Source organism: Ruditapes philippinarum, unplaced genomic scaffold (assembly GCF_026571515.1).
Source record: "Ruditapes philippinarum isolate M1 unplaced genomic scaffold, ASM2657151v2 ctg474_1_1_1_1, whole genome shotgun sequence".
NCBI lineage: Eukaryota > Metazoa > Mollusca > Bivalvia > Venerida > Veneridae > Ruditapes > Ruditapes philippinarum.
In genome coordinates this window covers 68,871-92,737 of record NW_026860999.1, presented here as the reverse complement: position 1 = coordinate 92,737, position 23,867 = coordinate 68,871, and the positions used below count along the sequence as shown (strand labels likewise).

Below are 23,867 nucleotides of genomic sequence, written 5' to 3'. Positions count from 1 at the left end.
TTGTCACAAGTGAAACTACTTATTTCTTTCAAATTTATTGTTTATATCAGAAAATCTTATTTAAATATAGAATATTTCATGTGTACTTTGTGTACTTGTATTTTAATCAAGTGGTCTATAAATACATTTTCTAAATGATTTTGGAATTGGCATGTTAAGTGTGTGAAAGTTTTTCTGACATTTAACACTATGTTTTCAATACTTGTATGGTTGTTTTTTTTCTAGGACACTATTAGAGAGATTGGTGACTTTGAAGAGAAGATGAAAATGGTTCTACCACCAACAAAGGATGAAGATGAGTGAGTATCAAATATTAGTTGTAGCTAGATAATATATATGATACATATGTCCAAGTTTGTTGTAATTGTATCAGAATTTTGTTACTTTCTCTATATGACATATTATTGTATATTTACAGTGAAGGTATTGGTATGGAGTATATAATGGGTAGAGGTGATGATATATTATTGTATATTTACAGTGAAGGTATTGGTATGGAGTATATAATGGGTAGAGATGATGATATATTATTGTATGTTTACAGTGAAGGTATTGGTATGGAGAATATAATGGGTAGAGATGATGATATATTATTGTATATTTACAGTGAAGGTATTGGTATGGAGAATATAATGGGTAGAGATGATGATATATTATTGTATGTTTACAGTGAAGGTATTGGTATGGAGAATATAATGGGTAGAGATGATGACATATTATTGTATATTTACAGTGAAGGTATTGGTATGGAGTATATAATGGGTAGAGATGATGATATATTATTGTATATTTGCAGTGAAGGTATTGGTATAGAGAATATAATGGGTAGAGATGATGATATATTATTGTATATTTACAGTGAAGGTATTGGTATGGAGTATATAATGGGTAGAGATGATGATATATTATTGTATATTTACAGTGAAGGTATTGGTATGGAGTATATAATGGGTAGAGATGATGATATATTATTGTATATTTACAGTGAAGGTATTGGTATGGAGTATATAATGGGTAGAGATGATGATATATTATTGTATATTTATAGTGAAGGTATTGGTATGGAGAATATAATGGGTAGAGATGATGATATATTATTGTATATTTACAGTGAAGGTATTGGTATGGAGTATAAAATGGGTAGAGATGATGATATATTTATTGTATATTTACAGTGAAGGTATTGGTATGGAGAATATAATGGGTAGAGATGATGATATATTATTGTATATTAACAGTGAAGGTATTGGTATGGAGAATATAATGGGTAGAGATGATGATATATTATTGTATATTAACAGTGAAGGTATTGGTATGGAGAATATAATGGTTAGAGATGATGATATATTATTGTATATTTACAGTGAAGGTATTGGTATGGAGAATATAATGGGTAGAGATGATGATATATTATTGTATATTTACAGTGAAGGTATTGGTATTGTGTATATAATGGGTAGAGATGATGATATATTATTGTATGTTTACAGTGAAGGTATTGGTATGGAGTATATCATGGGTAGAGATGATGATATATTATTGTATATTTACAGTGAAGGTATTGGTATGGAGTATATAATGGGTAGAGATGATGAGAAAAGTCAACTAGAGTCTATAGATTTAATAAAGCCAGCCTCTAATGATGAGTACATTGGTAAGATCAGGAAACGATTACAGGAAGATTCCTCCGCTAGAGCTGAGAGAGAAAAAAGACGAAGAAAAGTTCTTGTTGACCAGATTAAAGCTCATGAAAGCCAAGAGGTAAGATCTGTTACTTTAAGTGAAAAGTATTTTGTATTCATGAAAAAAATATTACATGTTATATTCATTGCAAGCATAGAGGGAGACTTTCCATAACCCTGTTGGTGACCAATGATAGTTGTGTCATAAAGCCATATTTCAAAAAATGAAACCAAAAGAAAAAAATATTTTATTATGGACAGTTCTGTAAAATATGATAAATGCATTACTTATGGTGAATTTAAAAAAAGAAAAATAAGAAAAGCAAATTTGCATCTTTAAAACACATTTGATAGCCTCAAATTCACAAATTGGCATATGTGACTTTAATGATTCAGAATTACGGTAACTGATACTGATAATAAAAAAATGTTAATATTTATGTAGTTCTGTTCTGTAAAATGAATACTTAAAATTTTAATTCTATATTCTTATATTATTAATTAGGAAGCTCATAGAGAAGAGATGTTAGTGAACCGGTTGATGAGACAGTCACAGCAGGAACGTAGAATTGCTGTACAACTACTACAGACAAGGCATGAGAAGGAGGTTATACGTAAAAACCGAATCATGCGAGAACAGATGTATGAGGAGAGAAGATTGAAAGACTTTGAAGAGGCTCTTAACAGGGAACAGGTTAGTCTAATATAGTCATATTACAGTAGCAGATATTGTACTAGTACATGTATTTAAGTATATAGAACTTCTGACTGTATGGTTTTAGAATTGAACAACTACAGTTGTAACTTTCCTTTTTTCTTTTTTTTTAGCATATATTAGATAAAGGTAATTATGTGATTAAAAGAACTCTCTTTGAATTGAATTACAAAGCTAAAAGATATGTTTTATAACCAAATGAATTTGCTTTCAGAGATTTTCCTGTTATTGCATTCTATTTGGATGAAGTTCTCAAACTTTGTTTTGCTGTATTTTAAGATGGCAATATTTTACAATACCATTTCATTGCCTTGTATACATATAGGAAATGGCAAGGTTGTCGAAACAAGAGTATGAGGAACAGACAAGAAAAGATAAAGAGCTTCATGATAAGATTGCTGCTGAACGTGCTGAAGCCAAGTATCGTAAACATTATGAGATGTGCCAGGGAGTCGTTGACCAGATTGTTGACTTTACTTGTAAAGTAACAGAATATAGGGAGCTTACAAACAAGTATGTACTTATACTGTAAATAATGCTGGACTTGTTGTTTTAAACTTAAAGCATATACACATAAACAAAAAATATCAAAACATTGTTTGAACAAGTGACCCGCTTAAGTTGAAAATTATAATCATTTTAATCATACTGTAATAACATTCTAGAAATGCAGATGTATGATCCATGTTCTAAACTGACAATGTTTCTTGTTTAAAGTATTACTTGATAATTATTTACTAGATTATACATGCATTTTGACAAACCTTTTTGTAAATATACTCCAATAATCATGTTGTTCATTACAGATTAGTACCTGCCAAACTGATGAGAGAATGGCGTGCCCAGTTTGAGGCTGGTATCCCACTGTATGAGAAGGTGGAAGTAGAGGAACCAGTGGAACCAACTGCCTCACAAGTTCTAGAGGAGGAGAGACAGAACCTGCTAGATGAGGGAGATTTCATAGAGTATAAGGTATGTTTATGTTGTGAACTTCACAGTGAAATAATGCACAACAGTCAACATCTTTCAAACCTACTACATGTATTATTCTGGAGGGTGTTTTCAAACAGCCTGGTTTGATACTAAAATAAATCCAAATAAAATCCCATACACTAAGTCATTGTAGATGAAACATTCTGAGAGTTCTATTACAGTGTAGGCAGAAGTACTCAAGCCAGCTTTTGTTGTTTTTCTGTATTAAATAGCCAACTTTACTATGGTGTTCATTGCACAGTTTTAGAAATTGTTTCATAATTAAAACTTATTTTAAAGATACATGAAAAATGATTAAAAATGCATTAACGGATGTTATATGTATTTTAGAACATGGTAGGAGAATGGCAGCCACCGGAAGGTTGTGAGATATCCGGTCCACCAAGAGACAATCCAGTTGTAGGTCATGTGGTACAGAGGTTACTCAACATGGTCTATCCTCCTTCAGTAAGTCAATAATTTCTCTAATCTTGACTTATCTTTATTGTACGCAGCTATACAGAGACCGTTTTCATTTGTTTTTCAGTTGAGTGAATTAATTGACCACCTCCTTATTTTACAAATTATAGATATTGAAAATGCATGTAATAGAGGAAATTTCTTTAAGAAATTACATTGAGTAAAGGAAACAAAATATTATATTTTCATATCTGTAATCTTTGTTAATTACTATTTAAATTTTCTTTGACAACAGAAATATCCTATGTTTTAGAGAGTGTTCAATATGATTAATTTAACTTTGTTAGAGATTATGAAATTTGAAAATATATTTTCAGACACCTCCACCTCCTCCAGAGTTCCCTCCCTTCCCTATACGAGCCTGTGTACTTGGTAAAGCATTTGCTGGAAAATCATCTTGTATTAGAAGTATAGCTGCTGGTAAGTTTGTTGTGGAATTTTTAGCTTTTATTGATCAGTTTAAACAAAGGACAGGATATTTAAGATGATAGAAATAGTTCAATTACTTATTCATTATCATCAAGTGAATATTTATGGAGTTAAATAAGGAATATTTTTCCAAAGAAAATTGTGTTGGTCAGTTTTTAAGAAATATTGCACAGAAAACAAATGTTTCGGCCAAGTTTGTAACAAAACCTTTTTATTAGCAGTATTTTAGGCCCATATAATTGTTGTTATTATAAATTAAACATTGATGTTACAGAACATCGACTACAGTTGCTCAATGTAGATGAACTTGTTAATGAGGCTATTGAAGCTCACAAAGCTGGAGAAATTATGGAAGTTGTTGAGGTAAAATATTCATACATTTCTTACACTATTGCTGACTAACAGATCATTTTCATGTCTAACTCAATGACAAGTTTAAAAATTGTAAGAATGTAACTACATTATTTGCAGTAATATTTGAGCCGCGTCACGACAAAACCAACATAGTGCGTTTGCGACCAGCATGGATCCAGACCAGCCTGCGCATCCACGCAGTCTGATCAAGATTCATGCTGTCCGCTTACCAACCTTATAACAAGAAAAGAAACTGATAGCGAACAGCATGGATCCTGATCAGGCTGCGCGGATGCGCAGGCTGGTCTGGATCCATGCTGGTCGCAAACACATTATGTTGGTTTTGTCATGACGCGGCTCATTTGTGTAGCATATTTCATTAAAAAATTGCTAAGCATATCATCATAGATTTTATAATTGTAGATTGTGATTGGTTATCTGAACCTTTTCAATGTTGTTGTTCACTGGTAGGGAAATCCCATTTTCATGCCTAAACTTTTTAGTGGGGATAAGTTAAAGAAGAAATAAGAAGAGCAAATGCAAGTAATCAGGTTTAGCATTGAATCATTTATTTATTTTTCAGGAAGAAGAGGAAAAACCAGTAGAGAAGCCACCCTCAGGTAATTTTATATGTCTACCTTTTTTTTTACAATTGACTCACTAATTTCAATGACTGTTTGTCTCAAAAGATATTTATGATTTTGAAAAATAGATCTGATTTTTTTTTTGCAGTTGTGCACATATGTGTATTTAAGTTGATTTAGTTTAGTTGTTATTTGAATAGTTTCTTTGAAAAAGTTGCAAATATTTTTTGGAAAGGGACATTTTCCATTTGAGTTTGTTATTGCTTTAGAAAAAGAGTACACTGTTTTTAAGTTAAAAATGCCTATATACATGTGAGTTTGATTTTGGATAGTTACATAAGCAACAAATGTTAACTTTTACAAACAGGTTTTAAAAATATACAAATAAAAGTACGAGCCCCGACAGGAGAAGGGTTAGATACCCCTATTTCAATTCAACAATTTGAAGGTACAATGGATTAGACTGCACATCTCTGAAATTTCTTGCATGGTTCTCCTGTTTATTTGTCTAGTATTTGAATATCATATCATAGTTAAAACTTATTCTGTTTTTGGTTGAGATACAGTTAGACTAGTAGGTTGTTAAATTTGCTTTACAAATATAGAAATATTGGATAGATTTGAACATCAGAAATAAATATGAAGATAAAATAGTGAACTTGATTTGCCAGCAGACTTTATATTTATGTTTGTATTTGAATATATAATTCCTACTTTATATAAAAAAGTTCATAGCCTGAGCATCAAAGTAGATGAAATTTACAATGAAGGGTTTTAAAAAAATGAAAGTACATGTATGACTGGAAATAATCGTAAATATTGTGCATAGTAAACACTTATGTTCATCTTTTTGGTTTTGACTGTATTTAATAGTGTTGTGCTCTGTCTGTTTATTTCACAAGTTGTATTTATTCTGTCTAACAGCCTCTGTTGTAAATTTTGGTAAGGTACTTTGTGAATACACTATTTTTCTATGTTGACAAAAGAAATATCACTGTTTGACAGTTAAAGCATGCCTCACTACACAATATCACATCAGTTTTAATGTTGTTCTATCATGTCTGTAATTGCCATGGAAACAATGTGTGAGAAAAAAGAAACACACATACACTCAAATAGTTGTATAACATTTGATTGATGTATATAAATTTTAACAAATATTTCAGATTTTTCTAAATGGATTAATTTACACTTACAAAATATTGATTAATTCACACATACAAAATTATTCGTCTAGATTTCTTGAAAATGATTGATATACAAAGTAGCTAATTTAGTAGCTAATTTAGGATTAGTAGTAAATCATGTATTTTTTACATCCAGCCTTTATGAACAAAGGCTACATAAACCTATTTTTATCATATAATATACATGTTTAAATATGACAGATTTAATGGAATATTATTTATGAAACCAGTAACAAAATATTCTGAACAATATCAAAGCATTTCATCCTAGAACTTAGGCAACTTATGATAAATATTTTAATTCTTTACAATAGGCACTTTTTGTGTTGTTTTTCTGTTTACACTCTTTTTCTTAAAAAAAAATCTGTGAAATGTTCATTTGTTATGCTCATTATAATTTCTTTAGATAACTTTATCCTTACCTATTCTTCAAATGAATACAGTAAATACTACCTGTGAATTTGTATTACATGTAATGGAACGCCACTGATGTTTTTTGACATTATTGGACTGGTATAGTTTTTTTCAGATTAATGTACCATTTGATGTAGGTCTAGACTAATAACTTGTGTGCAAAATTTCAGATAATACACTTGCCCCTTTTTTCCAGAATGGTTATTCCAATAGTGAAAAATTATCAAAAAATTAAAATTGTTGCAACACTTTTCTCCCATATTGGGCTAAAATAGCACAAAAAAAACAAAACAAAAAAACAATTTTCAATTCATTATGAGCATATTTCTTAAATATCTTCTTGTTTAAATGGCCCAAGTTGATCTATGTAAGAAATTCAAATTTTATGTTTTTAGGCTTTTGGACCTCAGTGGAATTCCTTAAATAAATATCTTTAATATATTATATTAGAAAAAAAAGATTAAATAATTGTTATTTTATTTAAAAGCACTACAAAAGGAAGGGGTACCAGGAGAGGAGACCCCTGCAGATAACCAGCCAAGTGTGACAGAAGGCCAGGAACCAAAATCAGATGAGAACCAGCCAGCTGAAAGTCAGTCAGCAGAGAACAAGACTGGTGATGTACAGCAAGAAGCATCAAAAGAGGAGCAGTCTGCTGCCAGGAAAACACCTAGTAAACCAAGACTACCTAAACAACAGGTACATGTCTATATATACTGCAAATTAAGTTCAGTGATATTTGCTTTAAGAAAATAGTGGAGGAAAACAATAGAATAACATTATTATGTATTTGACAACAGTATGCAAAATTTATTTTAGCATTTATTGAAAATGAAATTAACATAATCCATCAGATGATGCCTTTAACACGTGACCATTGATTAGAGCAATGTATACTGTATTCCTTTATAAAGATACAAACTTGATATTGCACTTCTTTATTAGATATATAAAGGGAAAATTACGAAATATTTTAAACTTCAGTTCTGGTATTGCACTGCTAGATCAAATATTGAACTAAATTTAAGCTTTATTTTCCAGCCAACACCAAGAGCTAAACTAGGATCAAAGGCATTTAAGTCTCTAAAGAAAGGTCAACCAGTAGATGACCAAGTTCAAGCTGATATTCTGGTAGAGGCAATCAGGTATAGATATCTTTTAATTGTTTTATACTAAAAAAAAATATCAATGCGCATTTAATATCTAATGATATTTTTGCTACAAAATATAAATTCTTTACAATATTTAGTCATGTCAGTAGAAGAAAACTCTAGTTAAAGTCTGTTGAACAATTCCTACTCATTAAGTTAAATAATGAGACTTGCCCAGAGAGCAACTTGCCTAAGTAGTTAGTTGTACAGATCTATATAAGGAAATATGATAAAAATGTACAAGGACATTAGAATTATAGAATAATTACAATAATGGTATGTTTTGGTTACAGACGCGTACCTGAAGGGACAGGTTGGGTGATTGATGGATTCCCACTGAACTATAATCAAGCTAAGATGTTAGAGAAGGCACTCAGTGGTTTTGATGCTGCTGCTAAAGAGGGCAAAGGCAAAGCACCCAAGTCCAAGAAATCTGTATTGGCCCCTGATCCGAGACCATCCCCAGTACCAGCTGACCCTGCCAGTGGTTTAGATGTTGTCATTTTGTTTGACATAGCTGATGATCTGTGTCTGAAGAGAGCTGCTGGAAGAACAAGTAAGATATTTGTTTTATATTTATTTTTTCTTGATTACACCTGGTGTATAAACTATAGTTATAATTGCAATATGTTAATGTTTTTCATTAAATGTAAATATGTTCTAATTCCAATATATATGATATTTCACTTTTACTTTAAATTGACTTCAAAGTTTGTAAATCGATTCTTACTTTGAGAGCTTTTATGCCTCCACATAGGGTAGGAGGGTCCTAGATTTGCCTGTCTGTCACACTGTTGGTAGACTGACAAAACAGTGGAATGTGGGGGCATCCTTGTTTTTTCTATAAGATACCTCATAGCTTTAAACCTTGTATAAGTGTTTCATGCTAAATAAATTGATGTTATGTTATAGAATATTGATTTATTATTTACACCAGAGGCTTTACTAGCCGACAAGGACTACCAGCAGGAGTTCAATCCACCACCAGAGGGCAGTGCTACAGGAGTTGGTAAGCAAGAGAAAGTGGTAGAGGTTGAAGATCCAGCTCATGACCAGGAACAAATACAGCATAGGTTAGTATAGTGACATATTCTATATTGTGTTTTGTCTCATACTTGATATCTTGTTTAAAGGAGCAGGTCAAAAAGCCCAAAAACAAAATTTGAAATTTTTACATAGATCAAGTGAAGCACTTGGAATGGAAAAATATGCACATGATTATGAAGAAATATACACGGAATTAAGATAAATATCAATATTTGTTTATTGTTAGCCCAATTTGATTGAATACTGTTGCAACTATTTTGGAGTTTTCTCGCACAACAAAAAGTATTTTTCTAGAAAAACGGGGTGACAGCATTATCTGAAAATTTGCACACAAGTTATTTGTTCAGATCTACTCCAAATGGTAAACAAATCTTGCAAAAATATTCCCAGTACCATCGTGTCTTAAAGCCTAAGATAGTCCCTTTAAGTATACAAATTTTAAGATCTACATTGATATTTGTTGTTTATCCCTCTAAACTTTTTACAATATACTAGGTATCAACCTTGAAAAGAATTTGAGAATGTTGAATATTGAAAATATTTTTTGACAAACTTTACTTGAAAGTTACATCAGTTATATGTTCTAATTTTAGAGTAACTGGTTTCCTTGACAACTGGCCCAAGTTGGAGAAATGGTTCTCTAAGTTTGGTACCTTGCAGAAGGTTGATGCCACACAAGAATCTAGATCTGTTCAGTTGGAAGTTGAAAAAATACTGGAAGACACTCTAAATAGGGTAAGTTAAATTTATTTCATTTACTTCTCTTAGCATTCTTTCAACAGCAGGTTGTATTTCTTAGTTTCTTAATGAGATAATGGATGGCAAAATTTTTAGGAATTCACCAAAAAAACATCTTTTAATAAGGGCTTTAAATGACTTTTGTGATCAATGAAATTACATCTTTTAACACAAAAAGATAAAATTAATTCAGATTCTGAATACATTTGTTTAGTCTGTATATTTATCATTTAATCTGAGTGTTATGTATAAAAAAAATAGTCATTAATAGAAGAATTTTACTTTTCTAGCTTCAAGGTAAAGATTTAGAGAGCTCTGCACAGCCTGAGCAGACAGAAACAGTTGAAGAGAAAAAAGAAGAGGTAATAAACTATACATATGGATGTTTGAAAAATTAAAGTAGAAATTGATTTAAAAAACAAAACAAAAAAAACAACATTATCTGTTTATAGTTCTGACATAAGCTGTAGGAATTATCTTTTATATATCTACCATGAATAAGGATGTTGGTCATAGAACCAAAGACAAAGAAGGCAAAATATGAACAGAAAAACTTTTTTTATTATAAAATATCTTATAAGAGAAGAATTGTTTGTGAATTCTCACATGTTTTAATATACTTGTACTTTTTTACTCTATATTTCTGTGACTATTTATATTACGAATGGGTTATATGAGGTACATGGAAATTATCTTAGACATAAGGAGGTAATAAAATAAACATATCTATATTATGATGACATTTATTTCAGCCACCAGCACCCCCACCAGAGCCACCTAAAACACCACCTGTTGAAGAGGAGAAGAAAAGTAGCAGACCTTCTTCTAGAAAAGGTAAACTCAGTCACTTGTACCCTAGCTAATTTGGTCAGCTTTCTCTTCCCAGTCTCATTACAGTTTAAGATACTCTTTGTGTTTGTGTTAAAAATAATTTAAAAAAATCCCCTTTATTGCTGGATTTATTAAAATATATGAAGAACTTGGCAGTGACTTAAAAGTGAGTTACATTTAATACATAATCAATGAATGTTACAATTACATAGCTACTGCTGCAAACTGGCACTGAACAAATACAAGAACAAGATAGCTTTTGTTTAGTACTAAGATGTTTCAAGTCAAGCCAGGTTATCTTACAAGTACTGTACTATTGTCTTCATTTATTTTTAACTAGTTGTGGTATTTCAAGCCATTGACATCAAAAAATGTTGTATATACATGTTATTGTATCAAACAAATATAAAAAAAACATGTATTGAATGTTACATACACATTTATCCAACCAATAAGAAAAACATGCATTTTCACTATTATACGGACCAAACGATTGAAAATCAAATCTTTGTTAAGCCAACCTACCTGCTTATGCTTGTATTTTCTGATTGAGTATGTCGTACTGCCGTATAATCTATTATATAAATGATATAACTTTCTCGTTCAGGATCTGGAAAGAAGGGATCTAGGTCATCCTCTAAGGAGTCTCGTAGTAAATCTCCTAAAGACAAAAAAAGAGACAAAAGTGGCTCACCTAAACGATCAGCTGGTAGTAAAGATAGTGCCAAAAAGAGTAGAGGTATTAAATGAACTCTTTTACATGTAACATTTTGTATATAAGTTTGTTTATACTTGATAGTATTTCTTAATGATATTTATACTGGACAAAGTAGCTCATTGATAGAACTTACATTGCTCGCTTTATTTAAAAATTAGTAATTTGTGTTATATATTTCTAGGTTCATCACCAAAATCAAAGAAGGGATCAGGAAAGAAAGCCAAAACCCCAGAGCCAGAACCTGAGCCTGAACCCGAAGTGCCAGCAGGACCACCACCACCAGAGCCAGGCTCCGAGGAATGGGAGTTTGTTGATCAGTTCATTAATCAGGTACTTTATATTTTAATTATTTCCTATATTACATAAATTATCATTTTTAAAACGTCATGCATGTAGGTGATATACAACCTTATACAACTCAAATAAGCCTGAATTTGACTTGAAACTATTTTTTGTGGGTCAAATTACTGCTCTCTAAAGAATGATACAGAATGGCCAAATTCATACAAGCTTTTTTTAAGTAAAATTTGACAAACAAGTCTTCCTGCATGTGGAATTCATTGTTTTAGTCCTTGTTGGACCTGAATGCACGTATACTACACTGCAAAATGATATGTAGACGTAATCAAAATGTAATAAATAATCTGAAAAAAAAGTTATTTTTCATCTGTCAAAAGTTTTTGTAAAAGTTGTCTGCTATTTTTACAGAATCTGGCTAAAGTATTGGCTGACCACTGGGAACATGTTGAGAACATGTACATCAAAAATGGGAAGTTTGTCTTTAGAAAAGTCAGAGATGAAAGAGAGAATATCTATAGATATTTCTTCCAGATTAGGTGAGAAAATACAAAAAAATACAAATTGTCTCTTTGACTCATTGTTCATATTATAGTGCATATAATTGATTAAAATTAAATATGGAAAACTTGCATGATTAGATTAAGTTCTTTGCATATTATCTACATGTATGCAACATACATTTTAATGTGTTATCTAAGTACACTTAGTTTTTTAATGAAAAAGTGAAATATTTATGTCTAAGATTAAATTCATAGCTTTTCTTATTTTAAGTTAATGTACTTTATTTTGTTTTCTTTTAGGAAGGATTTCTTGGCATATTTGAGAAGACCAGACCACAAACAAGAATTTGTTTCACAGTTCCAAAAGGTAAGTTTTGACCAAACATCTCATAGATATTTCCTTTACAGATAAACTGTACATATACCACCAGCTTAGCTTATCTATATTGGTTCTTCCTTGTTATAATCTATGAATATTTTGTTTAAAAATCTTGATAAGCTATGGAACAAATATTGATCTTGTGATTAAAAAGAATATTGTAACTCATTGGATACAACAATACTATGCTTGCCAGACACTCACATAGTATAATTTTACTCAACTCAATCAGTAAATTTGTCATTGAATTTACAGGCATTCAATGTTTTCTATTTATAAGATATTATTATAATAATATTATAATAATATATTGTAGGAGTATAATGAGATACCTGATGACATGAGGGATGATGATGAGACAAAGATGGAGTTACATCAACGTGTTGATGATCTCAGAGAACGTCTCTGGAACATCTGTGATGAACGTAAAGAACAGGCCGAGCATGAACGTGAGACAGTGATGAATGATGGATGGCTGGATGATAGACTTGGTGTACTCAGTAACTTTTACATTACTCTGATGCAAGCAGAGGTAGATAGGTTCCAGGATACAGTTAGAATGATGAAAGATTATTACAGGGGAATGGAGGGAGAAATACCTGATGAGCTTAATGCTAACTACATTAGACTGCCACTGATTGAGGTAAGTTCCTACTCCAAACATGTTATAACATCATTCAAAATATACAAAAAATTAAAGTTTGTGATAAGCATCAACTCTAATTATGATAAACAATATAGGAATTATTCATAATTCAAGATTCATTGATTTATAGAGCATAATTATATCAAAATGTTTTTTGTCATAGATGCAAGATTTTATTCAAGATATGTTGTATACATAATTCTGTCTACATTTCCTGTAGCTGCCTGTTGAGAGGCCTGGTTCCCCTGAAAAATCTCCAAGTGAAGGTCAGCAGACACCATCTCCTGATTCCAGACCAGGTACCGGAAAATCTGATAGATCTAAATCACCTCGCTCCCCTAAAGGTAGTCGTAGTAAATCACCAAGGGAAAAATCACCCAAGGGAAGTAAATCAAGGTCAAGGACACCTTCAGCCAAGAAAAGAGATAAAAGTAAGGAAAAAGACAAGCCAGCTGAGGTTCAAAATCTTCCAACTGAAGCAGGAAAAAGGTGGGTTTTATATCATTTGGAAAAGATCAGTATTATGTTTCTTCATGTGTTTAGCAATAAACATACATGTATAATAAATGTTTTATGTAACACCACTAACATGAAACTTACCTACTGCCAGAAAATTTCTAAATTGTCCAAAAGTAGTATACAAAGGTACTAAAAAATGCTTCCATGTTACTACCACTAAAAAACTAGTGTAACTAGGAACTGACTTGTAGTAAGTAGAAAGTTTGGGACAAATTTAATTTTGCTGTTTATGCTTTGGTTTTTTGTTGATAGCATAAAATTCTGTTTGTTGTTACATAAATGTACATAAAGGCTATCAGCTGTGTAGATTTATATAAAAAAGTAGTATTACATGTTTTAGCTCGATAATATTTGGACGTTATGATGATATAGACAGTGACGGTGAGGGAGTTCAAACAGGAAGGCAGGAATACTTGTTCTTACATTGTACTCTTGTACACTTGTACATAATGTGATTTTATTTTGGTTCATTTCTCTGTTGATTATGTTATGTTTTATGTTCTTTATTGTTTCATTGTTTTAGATTTTCACATTTTTGTTGGATGTTTGTATAAAACATAATTGCAGAGTACTACATATAGCTTCATATATTTTAAATACAGTACATTATGGAATGCTTCATAAGGTAGATTTTACCATAAACAGTTCAGATTTAATCTATCTTTTCATTGTGTATGTTTAGCATTATAGAAATAAATGACTTTTTGCCAGGTGAATATTAAAATAATGTAAGAATGTTTCTGTGACATCTTCAAATGAGCCGCGTCACGACAAAACCAACATAATGGGTTTGCGACCAGCATGGATCCAGACCAGCCTGCGCATCCGCGCAGTCTGATCAGGATCCATGCTGTTCGCTTACAACTCTATAACAAGTAGAGAAACTGATAGCGAACAGCATGGATCTTGATCAGACTGCGCGGATGCGCAGGCTGGCCTGGATTCATGCTGGTTGCAAACCCATTATGTTGGTTTTGTCATGACGCAACTCAAATGGTTTATTTCCTGTACATTCAGAGATGTGTAATTCCATGTTTACACTCCATGTTTTATGTTTGCAAAGATAAGAAACAACTCATTTGCAATGAATACTTCCTACATATCCATTTTGTATTAATTTCTGGGGGTTTTTTTTGTTCCATTTTGATGCTATGTCTTCATTTTGTATTTCTGACTGTTGTCTTATTTTTGTTGTTAATATTTACGTTTTCTGTTTTATGTTCAGGATTCCGCTGGTTCCCCGGCGACCAACATCTGCTGATGAGAACCTGAAAGCGGCTGCAGCTTCTAAATCTAAAGACAAGAAGAAAAGAGAGGAAGGTTATGAGAGTCCAGTACCACCTGAAGATCCTGATGAGAAACTTATCTTTAATGCATTCCATACTGGACTCACTAATCTTTCAAATATTGTAAGTTTCTTTTCTTTTTGTTGAAATGATTCTGTGTTGATTTCAGAGAAACACAAGTTTTGTAGTTAAATAGTGTTATATGCGAGATATACATGTATAGTTTTAAACAAGATATAGTCATTTTTTCTGGTAATAAGGGTTATAACCAGATGTCATTATAAATCAGTGCAGATGTGAACTTTTATTGTTTCTGAAATGCTTTGTTCAAAATTATATATTTCTATATTAATGTAACAAAAATGTCTTTAAAATGATGTTTAAGATTATGCAAGCATACTGTGGCTTTATTACATATTTTTATCATTTTCAAATTAATAAACCATGCTTACAGATGAAAAAACTTTGTTTATCAGACAATAATTTGAACTCTGGCACTTTAGTAAGTAATGCACACCATTTTATTATGACTTTTTACAATATTTTCTCACAGGCACAACTTTTTTTTATTCTATTCAGCATTATTGTAAAATGAATATGACAAGTATTTGCAGGTTTATTGCTTTTAATACAAAACACTTTAATGCTGTTGTGTATTTTCTTTTTTATTATTATATAATTTAATTTCTTTATTGTCTGTAATACAAAATTATGTTTCCAGCATTTGCATTGTCAGATATGAAAACTAAGATTAAAGTATTATACAATATTTCAACATAGTTTAGGATTCTTTTATATTCATTTGCATAAAAAAATTCAAGTCATGCATTGCATTTAACAAAAAACGATATTTGGAAACATGATGAATCTTGATCAGAAAATATATTACATTTATTTGTTCTAATTGATAAAATGCATTAATAGTTTTTATTTCACCAATTTAAGAAATGCATCAGTATGTATTAAAGCCATATGCCTCCAGATGAGCCAAATTATTTCAAGATAATCAAACTTGAGAAAAATGTATTAAGACTTTAAAAGAACTAAAAATAATTTACTTTTTATATGCGATTTATGTTTGATTTTGCAGAATTTATCACCATATTTCTACTTCAGGACTTTAATTTAATTTAAATTTTTGTATATTTGGAATTGCTTTTGGTAATTAACATAGAATGTAAGTGCAGTTTGCAATGTGTAAATTACTTTCTTTGTTAAATTCATAGTCTTTTACATTAAAATACATTTTCAAATTTTTCATGAGACTGGAGTCATGCTACTTTAATGCACCAGTAATATTAAAAGAAATTTGTTTATAAAAAACTTCAACTAATTTTATGTTATATTTTAATGACACCATAACAAATTCATAATGACAAATTTATTTATTTCCTTTTACTGTAAATTAGATATGAAATGGATCATTTGTTGTTGTATGAATTTTTATATTTTTATCAGCTGATTTACCCATGCACACATTACAGAAACTAAATCTGTATAATGTTTCCATTATCTGTGAAAAACAGAATTCTTAAACACGCTTCACACTATTCCTCAATCAAACAGATAGGACTTCCAATTGCATTATAACACAATATAGGCACAGCATAAAACAGGAATCCTTGACATCAATTAACCAAATGACATTTGGAAAATTACTTCTACACTCAATGTATTTCAAAGTATTTTTACCAATTCTCTTTTTTATTAGCATGTTAGAATGGAAATAGATATAAATAAATTTTCCTTGCATTATTGAATAATAATGCACAGTTTATCTTTCAAATGCTTTGTAATTAATCCACCTTCGTGATTATATTCCTTGCATTTGAACTCAAACCATGCATTTATTCTACAACAATGCACTCAAAATTGATATCTATTTCCTAAATATAACGCAATGGTTTTGAAAGTATCTTTATATTAAATTATTTTTCCTGCAGATGTCAGCAGAGGAGGCTGCTAGAGAAGCTGCTGATGAGGCTGACAGGTTAAAGGAGGCCGAGAAACAGAAAGAACTTGCTCTCGCAGCTGCTGCAGCCAAAACTAAACCTAAAGGCAAGGGCAAGAAGAGTCGAAGTCCTTCACCAAAGAAAGGTGGAAAGAAAGATGAGACAGCCTCTACACCACAGCCACGTAAGTTGTTGTAATTATTATAAGAATAGTAGAAAATGATTAATTTAATGACAAAAAAAAAAAAGCATTTAGATATGGGTTTTAATGACACATAATATGATAGATATAACATTCTGTTAACTTTAAAGCAGCACGCCTCCAGATTCATGTTAATTTTCATAAATTTTTTGGAAATGTGTACAAAAGTAAAATAATGTGGGGTGAACAAATAAAGTATTCTACACATTGCAATTGGCACATACAATCCATGAAAATTATCAAAAAGTTGTCAACATATGTAAAAACAGAAAAAATGTTCATTGGTTAATTCAGAGGACAGTTTTCATACCAAGGCAAAGGAAGCTTTTGAAGAGATGGTTTTTGATACTATGTTTGTAACCTATTTTAGATTAAAGTAATAAATGAATGACTTTGTTTTCAGCATCAGAACCAGAATCAGAAGAAGATAAACAGAAGAAGGATGTAAGGGATCGTATGAAACAGGAATATTTCTTTTCTATCCAGGAGGAGGAACAAGCATGTAAGAAAAGAATGGAGCTAATCAAAATGACTGCCACTGCTGTATTACAGGACCTTAAAAACAAGGCGGACAATGCCTTTAAGGACATGAATGACTGGCTAGGTGCTAGATATCTGAAAGAAATGGAAAGGTAAGATTAGGATTTTTTTAACAATAGCCCAAGAAAATACAGTTTTATTTTTCGGAATTGAAAAAGCAAAAGATGCTTAAAATTTAGTTTCTTCACCGTATTTTTCTGAATATAAGCTCCCTCATGAAAAGCTTTAAATTTGCATTAACTGTCTTTTAATAAATATGTATAATTTTTCCAATGTATGCACCATAAATTTCAAATAAACCTGAATTTGTAGATCAAATATTGGTACATGTAATTATATAGAAGAATCATCCTTTGCCAGTGATTGGCTTATAACTTAAAATAGAAAAGAAATGAGAAAATTGTATGTGATTGTTTTTATATTGTGATGTGGTAATAGTATAAATGTTAGTTGATTTTATTTTTTAGTATTGATCATATGTCAGAGATAGTGAGGAACGCCATAGAGAAAAGACTGAAAATCAAACAACAGCTTGTACTACAACAACAAGACTTCCTCCTTAATGAGGTAACACAACTATATCCTGTATATAAAAACACAGCATTGACATCATATTAATTGTTTAATTGAGTCTCTAACAGATTGATACAAACTTAAAGAATGTGTCTAATTCTTAACCATTAATATAAATCTTGTTCCTGTTATTGAAACGAACAACATGACTGTCTAAATAAATTCTATATTGGACTTATAGTATCCAAGATAATTGTCCTATATTGGACAGTTGATTGTGTATGACTTTTTCCTTGTACTATCAAAGTTTAAAGTCATTAAGGACAATATATGTATGGCGTATGTAAAGAGCATTGTGAAAACCAAACATACTGATATTACTGATATTTCTTATGGAAATGAATCATTTAATCAAATTTTTAGTTTCCTCAAAATGGTTATTTAACACTGTTTTGTACAATACAGGATATAATTACATGAATAAAAAGTTGTAAAATGTGAATTCAATCATATCAGAATAATTGTAACCTATTTTACAATTCAAAGTTTCTATTGAGAAAAATCTTATTTTTCTTTTAAATTCTCAGGATGTATTAATGTTGGATCAGAATTTTGTAAGCTTATATAAATATTTTCAGTATGTTCACCATTCTTACTTTGATATTGTCTCTTCTTCTATCTTGTTGTCCATATATTCCAATGTTATATTAATACTACAGTAAGGTTCCTGTTTTTGTACAAGTTTTAAACCATTGATTGTTAATTGAAAGTACTTGATAGTAAGAGGGGTTAAGTTAAAATATATTGTAAAAGGGAATAAAGTTAAAAATTGATATATTCTAAAAATTGAGGATTTTTGGTTAGCATATTGTTGTATATACATGAATACATTATGTTGTCATAGGAATCATCTGATGTTGTAGAAACACAAGTTACCAAGCTTACATATTGGCAACATACAAGTTTTCATCACATACCCATGCCGCTTTTGCAACTCCATAAAAACAGTATTGCACAACTGTGCATATATTTTGACATATACAAACATAGTTATAAATACGCATTAAATGTTTGCGTTACACAAGGAGTGTGTCATTGAAAAAATGATTTTTTTTCCAATAAGCATTTTTGTGATAAATAGAATATTATATTCATGTAGCTTCTTTACTAAAATTTTTAAACTTGTTCAAAAAAATTCAGTTTTGAGCCTCCACTCATTTTTAATTTCCGCTATATCTTATGTAATTGCAGATTTAGAATTTACCTTAAAAAAGCCTTTATACAATTACATGATTTTAATATGTGCATCCTTTTTAAAAGGAACATTTTTGTTTCAATGGACCTAACATGACTGCATCAGGTAGAATACAACAACAACAACAAACTTTCTAGAAATTAACTTAACATTGCTATCTGTACTTTAAAGGACCTAGCAGTTTTGAAGACCCCTACACCACTACCACCAGAAAAAGAGGTAGAGCCAGTAACTTCAGACTGCTTCACTGTAGCACAACTTATGAACTTATTCTCACAGGTTTGTTCATTTGTTTTATTGTTATAGTTCAATAAGTTGATAAATTGTTTGATATTTGAACTTCAAATAACCAATTATATGGTATTCAAGGGATAACTATATTTTCTTATTATCTTATAATAAAGAAAAATTGCAAATTGTGAAGTGTGTGATTAGTATTGCAAATAATATGTGATAGTAATGGCCACTTCTAATTCAGCTAAACATTCTAAACTTTCTAATATATCATTTATCTGTAACTCAGTAAGTAGTATTTTGAACTCAAATAATACCTGATAAATTAGCATTCTGTATGCCGAAGTTTTATTTTAACAAATTAACACTGAAGATAAAATTCTTTAGTTTATAACCTCAGTTTTTGAATTATTTTGAGCGTGTATTATATTGTTATAGTTTGCAACTACTGCACCAACTGGTGTGATGTCAAACAGGGCATTTATGGAGACATTTGAGAATATGGTAGCAGTTACACATGGTATGGAACAACTCCCTGAAGTCTGGTTGAATATCACTCAACAACAGGTACAAGAATACTCTAACTTTATTATTCTTTATCAAAACCAATTAAAGTTATTCTTAAGTTTTTTTATCTTTGTATTGTTGCTAAATTGCAAATTAATTTTGACTTTGGCTTGAATTGTATTGACATAAGTTGACTTGTCTTATAATGACATCATAATTTATAAGTTTGAAAGGAGAAAGGTTAAATTTGAAAAACCAGCAATAGTGTGTTGTTGTTTTTTTTCCCAAAATATGTAGATAAAAAATGAATCCTTCGTTGTCTTAGAAGATTGTATATATACCGGTATAGTTTTATATAATTGCTGAAATAATTTAAGGAAGTTTGTTTTGGGTAGTGTCTGTAAACGTTGTTATTGATAATAGGAATTTGGTAGATGTTAGTGTTGTACTGTTGTTTTATGTGTTCCTGTATTAAACGTATGTGATATATCAGATATGTGACATTATTTCTCACAGATACAAGATATAGCCACTGGTTCCTCATCAGATAATGAATATGTAGACTGGAGACGGTTCCTGATAGCTCTAGCCATGCCGGTACCCGTACCCAGCCAAACTGAACTACTCGAGACTCTAGCCAGGTTCAAGGATATGGACCAGAAATCTACAGGCTTTGTTACCAGGGAACAATATGATAGGGTATGCATTTTATATTATTTATATCTTTTGTCAATAAAAGATAATGATATATTTAGTTGGTTAAAATTCATGGAAATTAGTAAACCACTTTTAAAACGTCTTGTTAGTATTAAGAATGTTTTTGTTAAGGTCGATGCCTTTTTTCAAAACAAACATTTATGTAATGCTACTTAAAACTATAGAAATACATGTATAGAAAAATAGTGATTTAGTGATTGTATTATTTATTTAAGCCTCCTTATTGTGATGACATTTTCATTTTGTAATAACATTTTTGTGATAACCTATTTGTTTAGATGAATCTATGGTTCAGTACAGAAGATGAGAGTTGTGCAAGATTGGCAATGTTGAAGGCAGCATTATTTGATATATTTGCTGATCACAACAGAACTCCACCTGTTGTAGATTATGTAGGCATGGTGAGTTTAATGTTATTTATTATATCAGATGAATAATCAATATATTATACTGTACATATGACTGATACTGTGAATATATTGAGGTTAAGGCATGTTTTATTTCTTTATTGATTAATTTTTTTTTGATAATCTAAATAATGTCAAAAGATATTTAATTGACAATTAGATAAGATAAAGTGACACATTGGTATTACTGTACTGATATGTCCATTAAAATTTTCTTTTAAAAGAAAATCATTTGTATTTTCTAAGGAATATATGATAATCATTGATGTTAAAATATATATTATGTTTGTGTTATAGCTGCTGTATTTTAGTGCTACAAGTAATGCCCAGGAAGGTTTAATGCGGGCTCTCAGTGTAGCGTCAGGTACTCATATGCCGAGATTATTGAAACCTTTCACCAAGTCTGATTCTGTTATCAACAGGTTAGTTTAAATTTACTGATGATGATTTAACACAGCATCTATAACTTATGTTACAGTAAGCTACACTAGTTGATGGTTTTGACTTCCTTCCACAATAAGATATTTGGATTACAAAAAAATAATTCTGTCATTATTCTATGTGTTATAAGTCATTTTGGAAGCTTCAAAAATGTAGTAGCAAACTATTTAAAATACAGTGAAAAAATCAACTTACATGTTTTATATTGCAATTTATTTTGCATCATTTTTCTGACTGACTAATTAATTTATTCACACAATAGTCTAAGGAATCTGGAGCCTGTATCTATCTGTAATTTATCTTGCCTGTAGCCCTGACATACCGGATGATCCTGATGATGTAAGTCCACCACCGCCACCTGAAGATATCCCAGCTGAAGCAGTAGATGCTGTAGTACCACTAGATGCTCTATATAGAGTTTTACATCATGGTGAAACAGCTAAAGGTGATAGTCATAGATTCTCTGTCACTGCTGACCCAGAGGACTCCACTTCCAGAGTATGTCTATTACTATTTGCATATCCTTTATACAATGTAATTCTGTTACAATTTGTTGTCTTTTTTCATCATTTAGCTATAGTTCTGAGTTCATTTATAAGCATACATTTTGTGAAAGGGAATGTGATGGAAATGTGTCCTTGATGAAATTGCTTCAGTAATAATAAAGATGTTTAAAATTTACAAAATTGGAAACAATGATCTGTCTGGTTGACATTTGGTACATTAGTAACTTATATTTAATAACTTCATCAGATAATCTAAAGAAAATACTAAACAAGTATCAAGAAGTAAAAGATACATGTACATGTATAATTGTATATGCAATGCACAAACAATTACATAGGCTAGTTTTAAATTATGGTTATAAAATGTATTGTTTATAAATCAATTTAAGTTGAAAATTGTGCCTTTTTGTTGCCTAAATATCCTTGTTTATAAATTAAATTGTTATATATTTCAGGAGAAATTGGCAAGTGTATACCAGGAGCTAGGTGATGATAATTTATCTCCAGTACCATTTAAAGTTCTTGTTGAACATCCACTTATACAAGATGTCATACAAGCCTGTAAAACATTTAAAGCTTTGGTAAGTACATTTACTTAATACATGTATTTATGTATCTGATATCTCAAGGACTATGTGATAACAAATAATTGGATTGAACACAAAGTGTTATAGGTCAAAGGTATTCACCATTACATGCATACTAATGAAAAAACATTATTTTGCATATTACAAAGATGTAAAATTTGCACAAACATGAAAGCTTTTAATTTAACTTTATATACTTTAGTGAAATTGGTGTTTAGTTTAAAAAGTGAATTTAGAGAAAACTGTTTTTGAACTTAAATTTCATGTTATCTTTCACTTATTTTTTTTATTTCTTTGAGTTAATTGATAGTAATGAAACAAATTTGAATCATTATATTTGTATTATTTGGTACTTATTGTGATGGGTTTCTTTTAATTTTAATTTGTAACATTTGTATTCTTTGATTTGTAATAGTCATTTTTTTTAATTGTAGGATCTGAAGAGTATTTTGTCATCTAGTGATTCCCTCATTGAAGCAACAAGTACAAAGACTGGAGAATAATCTACCATATGAGATCTATAGTGTGCAATTATCACCCAAAACTTTTATAGGAACAAAAAACAAAATTTTGTTTGGTTTAATATTTTGACTATACCGAATTCCATAAAACTGTCACACATGTAGACGTTATATTTTTAGAAATGGATATAGATATGTGATTGTATAAAATGACAATTTATATTATTTGGATTTTTTTTATTTTTGCATTTACAGAAAAAAAAAGAATGAAATTGTGATGACCATCTGTGATACTCTATTTCTATATTTTATATGTTTTTTGTTTTATCAGATTAATAAATAAATTAACAAGATTTATACTTGTTTCTTTTAGAATCTAAAATAGTGAAATTTCATAAGAAATAAACCTATCCCCACTTAGTTTGTACAATGCAATTGAATCGGATTTGTATTTGCTTGTTCTATGTTAAAGACAAGATGGCTGCAGCTAACGGAGTACAGGCTCCTTACTGTATTTAATGCAGCACATACATGTACAATATGCAAATGATAAGTATACAATAAAAAGCAAATGGGCTGTGCAATACGTTCTTGCAACATTAGATTAAGCGCT

The 23,867-nt window shown here is 30.4% G+C and overlaps 1 protein-coding gene across 2 annotated transcripts in view; it reads left to right on the top strand.

Annotated features, from left to right (window-relative positions):
• The window catches only part of LOC132714180 (sperm flagellar protein 2-like), a 33,111-nt gene extending 9,504 nt beyond the window's left edge, over positions 1–23,607 (top strand). Inside the window, exons 6-40 of one of the 2 annotated variants that reach the window (XM_060696965.1) lie at positions 226–299; positions 1,554–1,761; positions 2,188–2,376; positions 2,723–2,910; positions 3,204–3,369; positions 3,721–3,837; positions 4,167–4,269; positions 4,553–4,641; positions 5,216–5,252; positions 7,305–7,516; positions 7,859–7,962; positions 8,262–8,524; positions 8,906–9,041; positions 9,609–9,750; positions 10,044–10,115; positions 10,506–10,587; positions 11,192–11,323; positions 11,484–11,632; positions 12,011–12,138; positions 12,403–12,469; positions 12,798–13,124; positions 13,348–13,616; positions 13,987–14,049; positions 14,872–15,055; positions 16,876–17,068; positions 17,490–17,718; positions 18,094–18,193; positions 19,566–19,673; positions 20,067–20,195; positions 20,652–20,834; positions 21,131–21,253; positions 21,557–21,681; positions 22,012–22,198; positions 22,662–22,787; positions 23,228–23,607. In XM_060696965.1, coding sequence (XP_060552948.1) covers positions 226–299; positions 1,554–1,761; positions 2,188–2,376; positions 2,723–2,910; positions 3,204–3,369; positions 3,721–3,837; positions 4,167–4,269; positions 4,553–4,641; positions 5,216–5,252; positions 7,305–7,516; positions 7,859–7,962; positions 8,262–8,524; positions 8,906–9,041; positions 9,609–9,750; positions 10,044–10,115; positions 10,506–10,587; positions 11,192–11,323; positions 11,484–11,632; positions 12,011–12,138; positions 12,403–12,469; positions 12,798–13,124; positions 13,348–13,616; positions 13,987–14,049; positions 14,872–15,055; positions 16,876–17,068; positions 17,490–17,718; positions 18,094–18,193; positions 19,566–19,673; positions 20,067–20,195; positions 20,652–20,834; positions 21,131–21,253; positions 21,557–21,681; positions 22,012–22,198; positions 22,662–22,787; positions 23,228–23,296 — 5,073 coding nt within the window. In that variant the 3' untranslated portion in view covers positions 23,297–23,607. The remainder of the gene's footprint in view (positions 1–225; positions 300–1,553; positions 1,762–2,187; positions 2,377–2,722; positions 2,911–3,203; positions 3,370–3,720; positions 3,838–4,166; positions 4,270–4,552; positions 4,642–5,215; positions 5,253–7,304; positions 7,517–7,858; positions 7,963–8,261; positions 8,525–8,905; positions 9,042–9,608; positions 9,751–10,043; positions 10,116–10,505; positions 10,588–11,191; positions 11,324–11,483; positions 11,633–12,010; positions 12,139–12,402; positions 12,470–12,797; positions 13,125–13,347; positions 13,617–13,986; positions 14,050–14,871; positions 15,056–16,875; positions 17,069–17,489; positions 17,719–18,093; positions 18,194–19,565; positions 19,674–20,066; positions 20,196–20,651; positions 20,835–21,130; positions 21,254–21,556; positions 21,682–22,011; positions 22,199–22,661; positions 22,788–23,227) is intronic. The other variant, XM_060696966.1, reaches the window with a different exon arrangement.
• Positions 23,608–23,867: the final 260 nt, after the last annotated feature.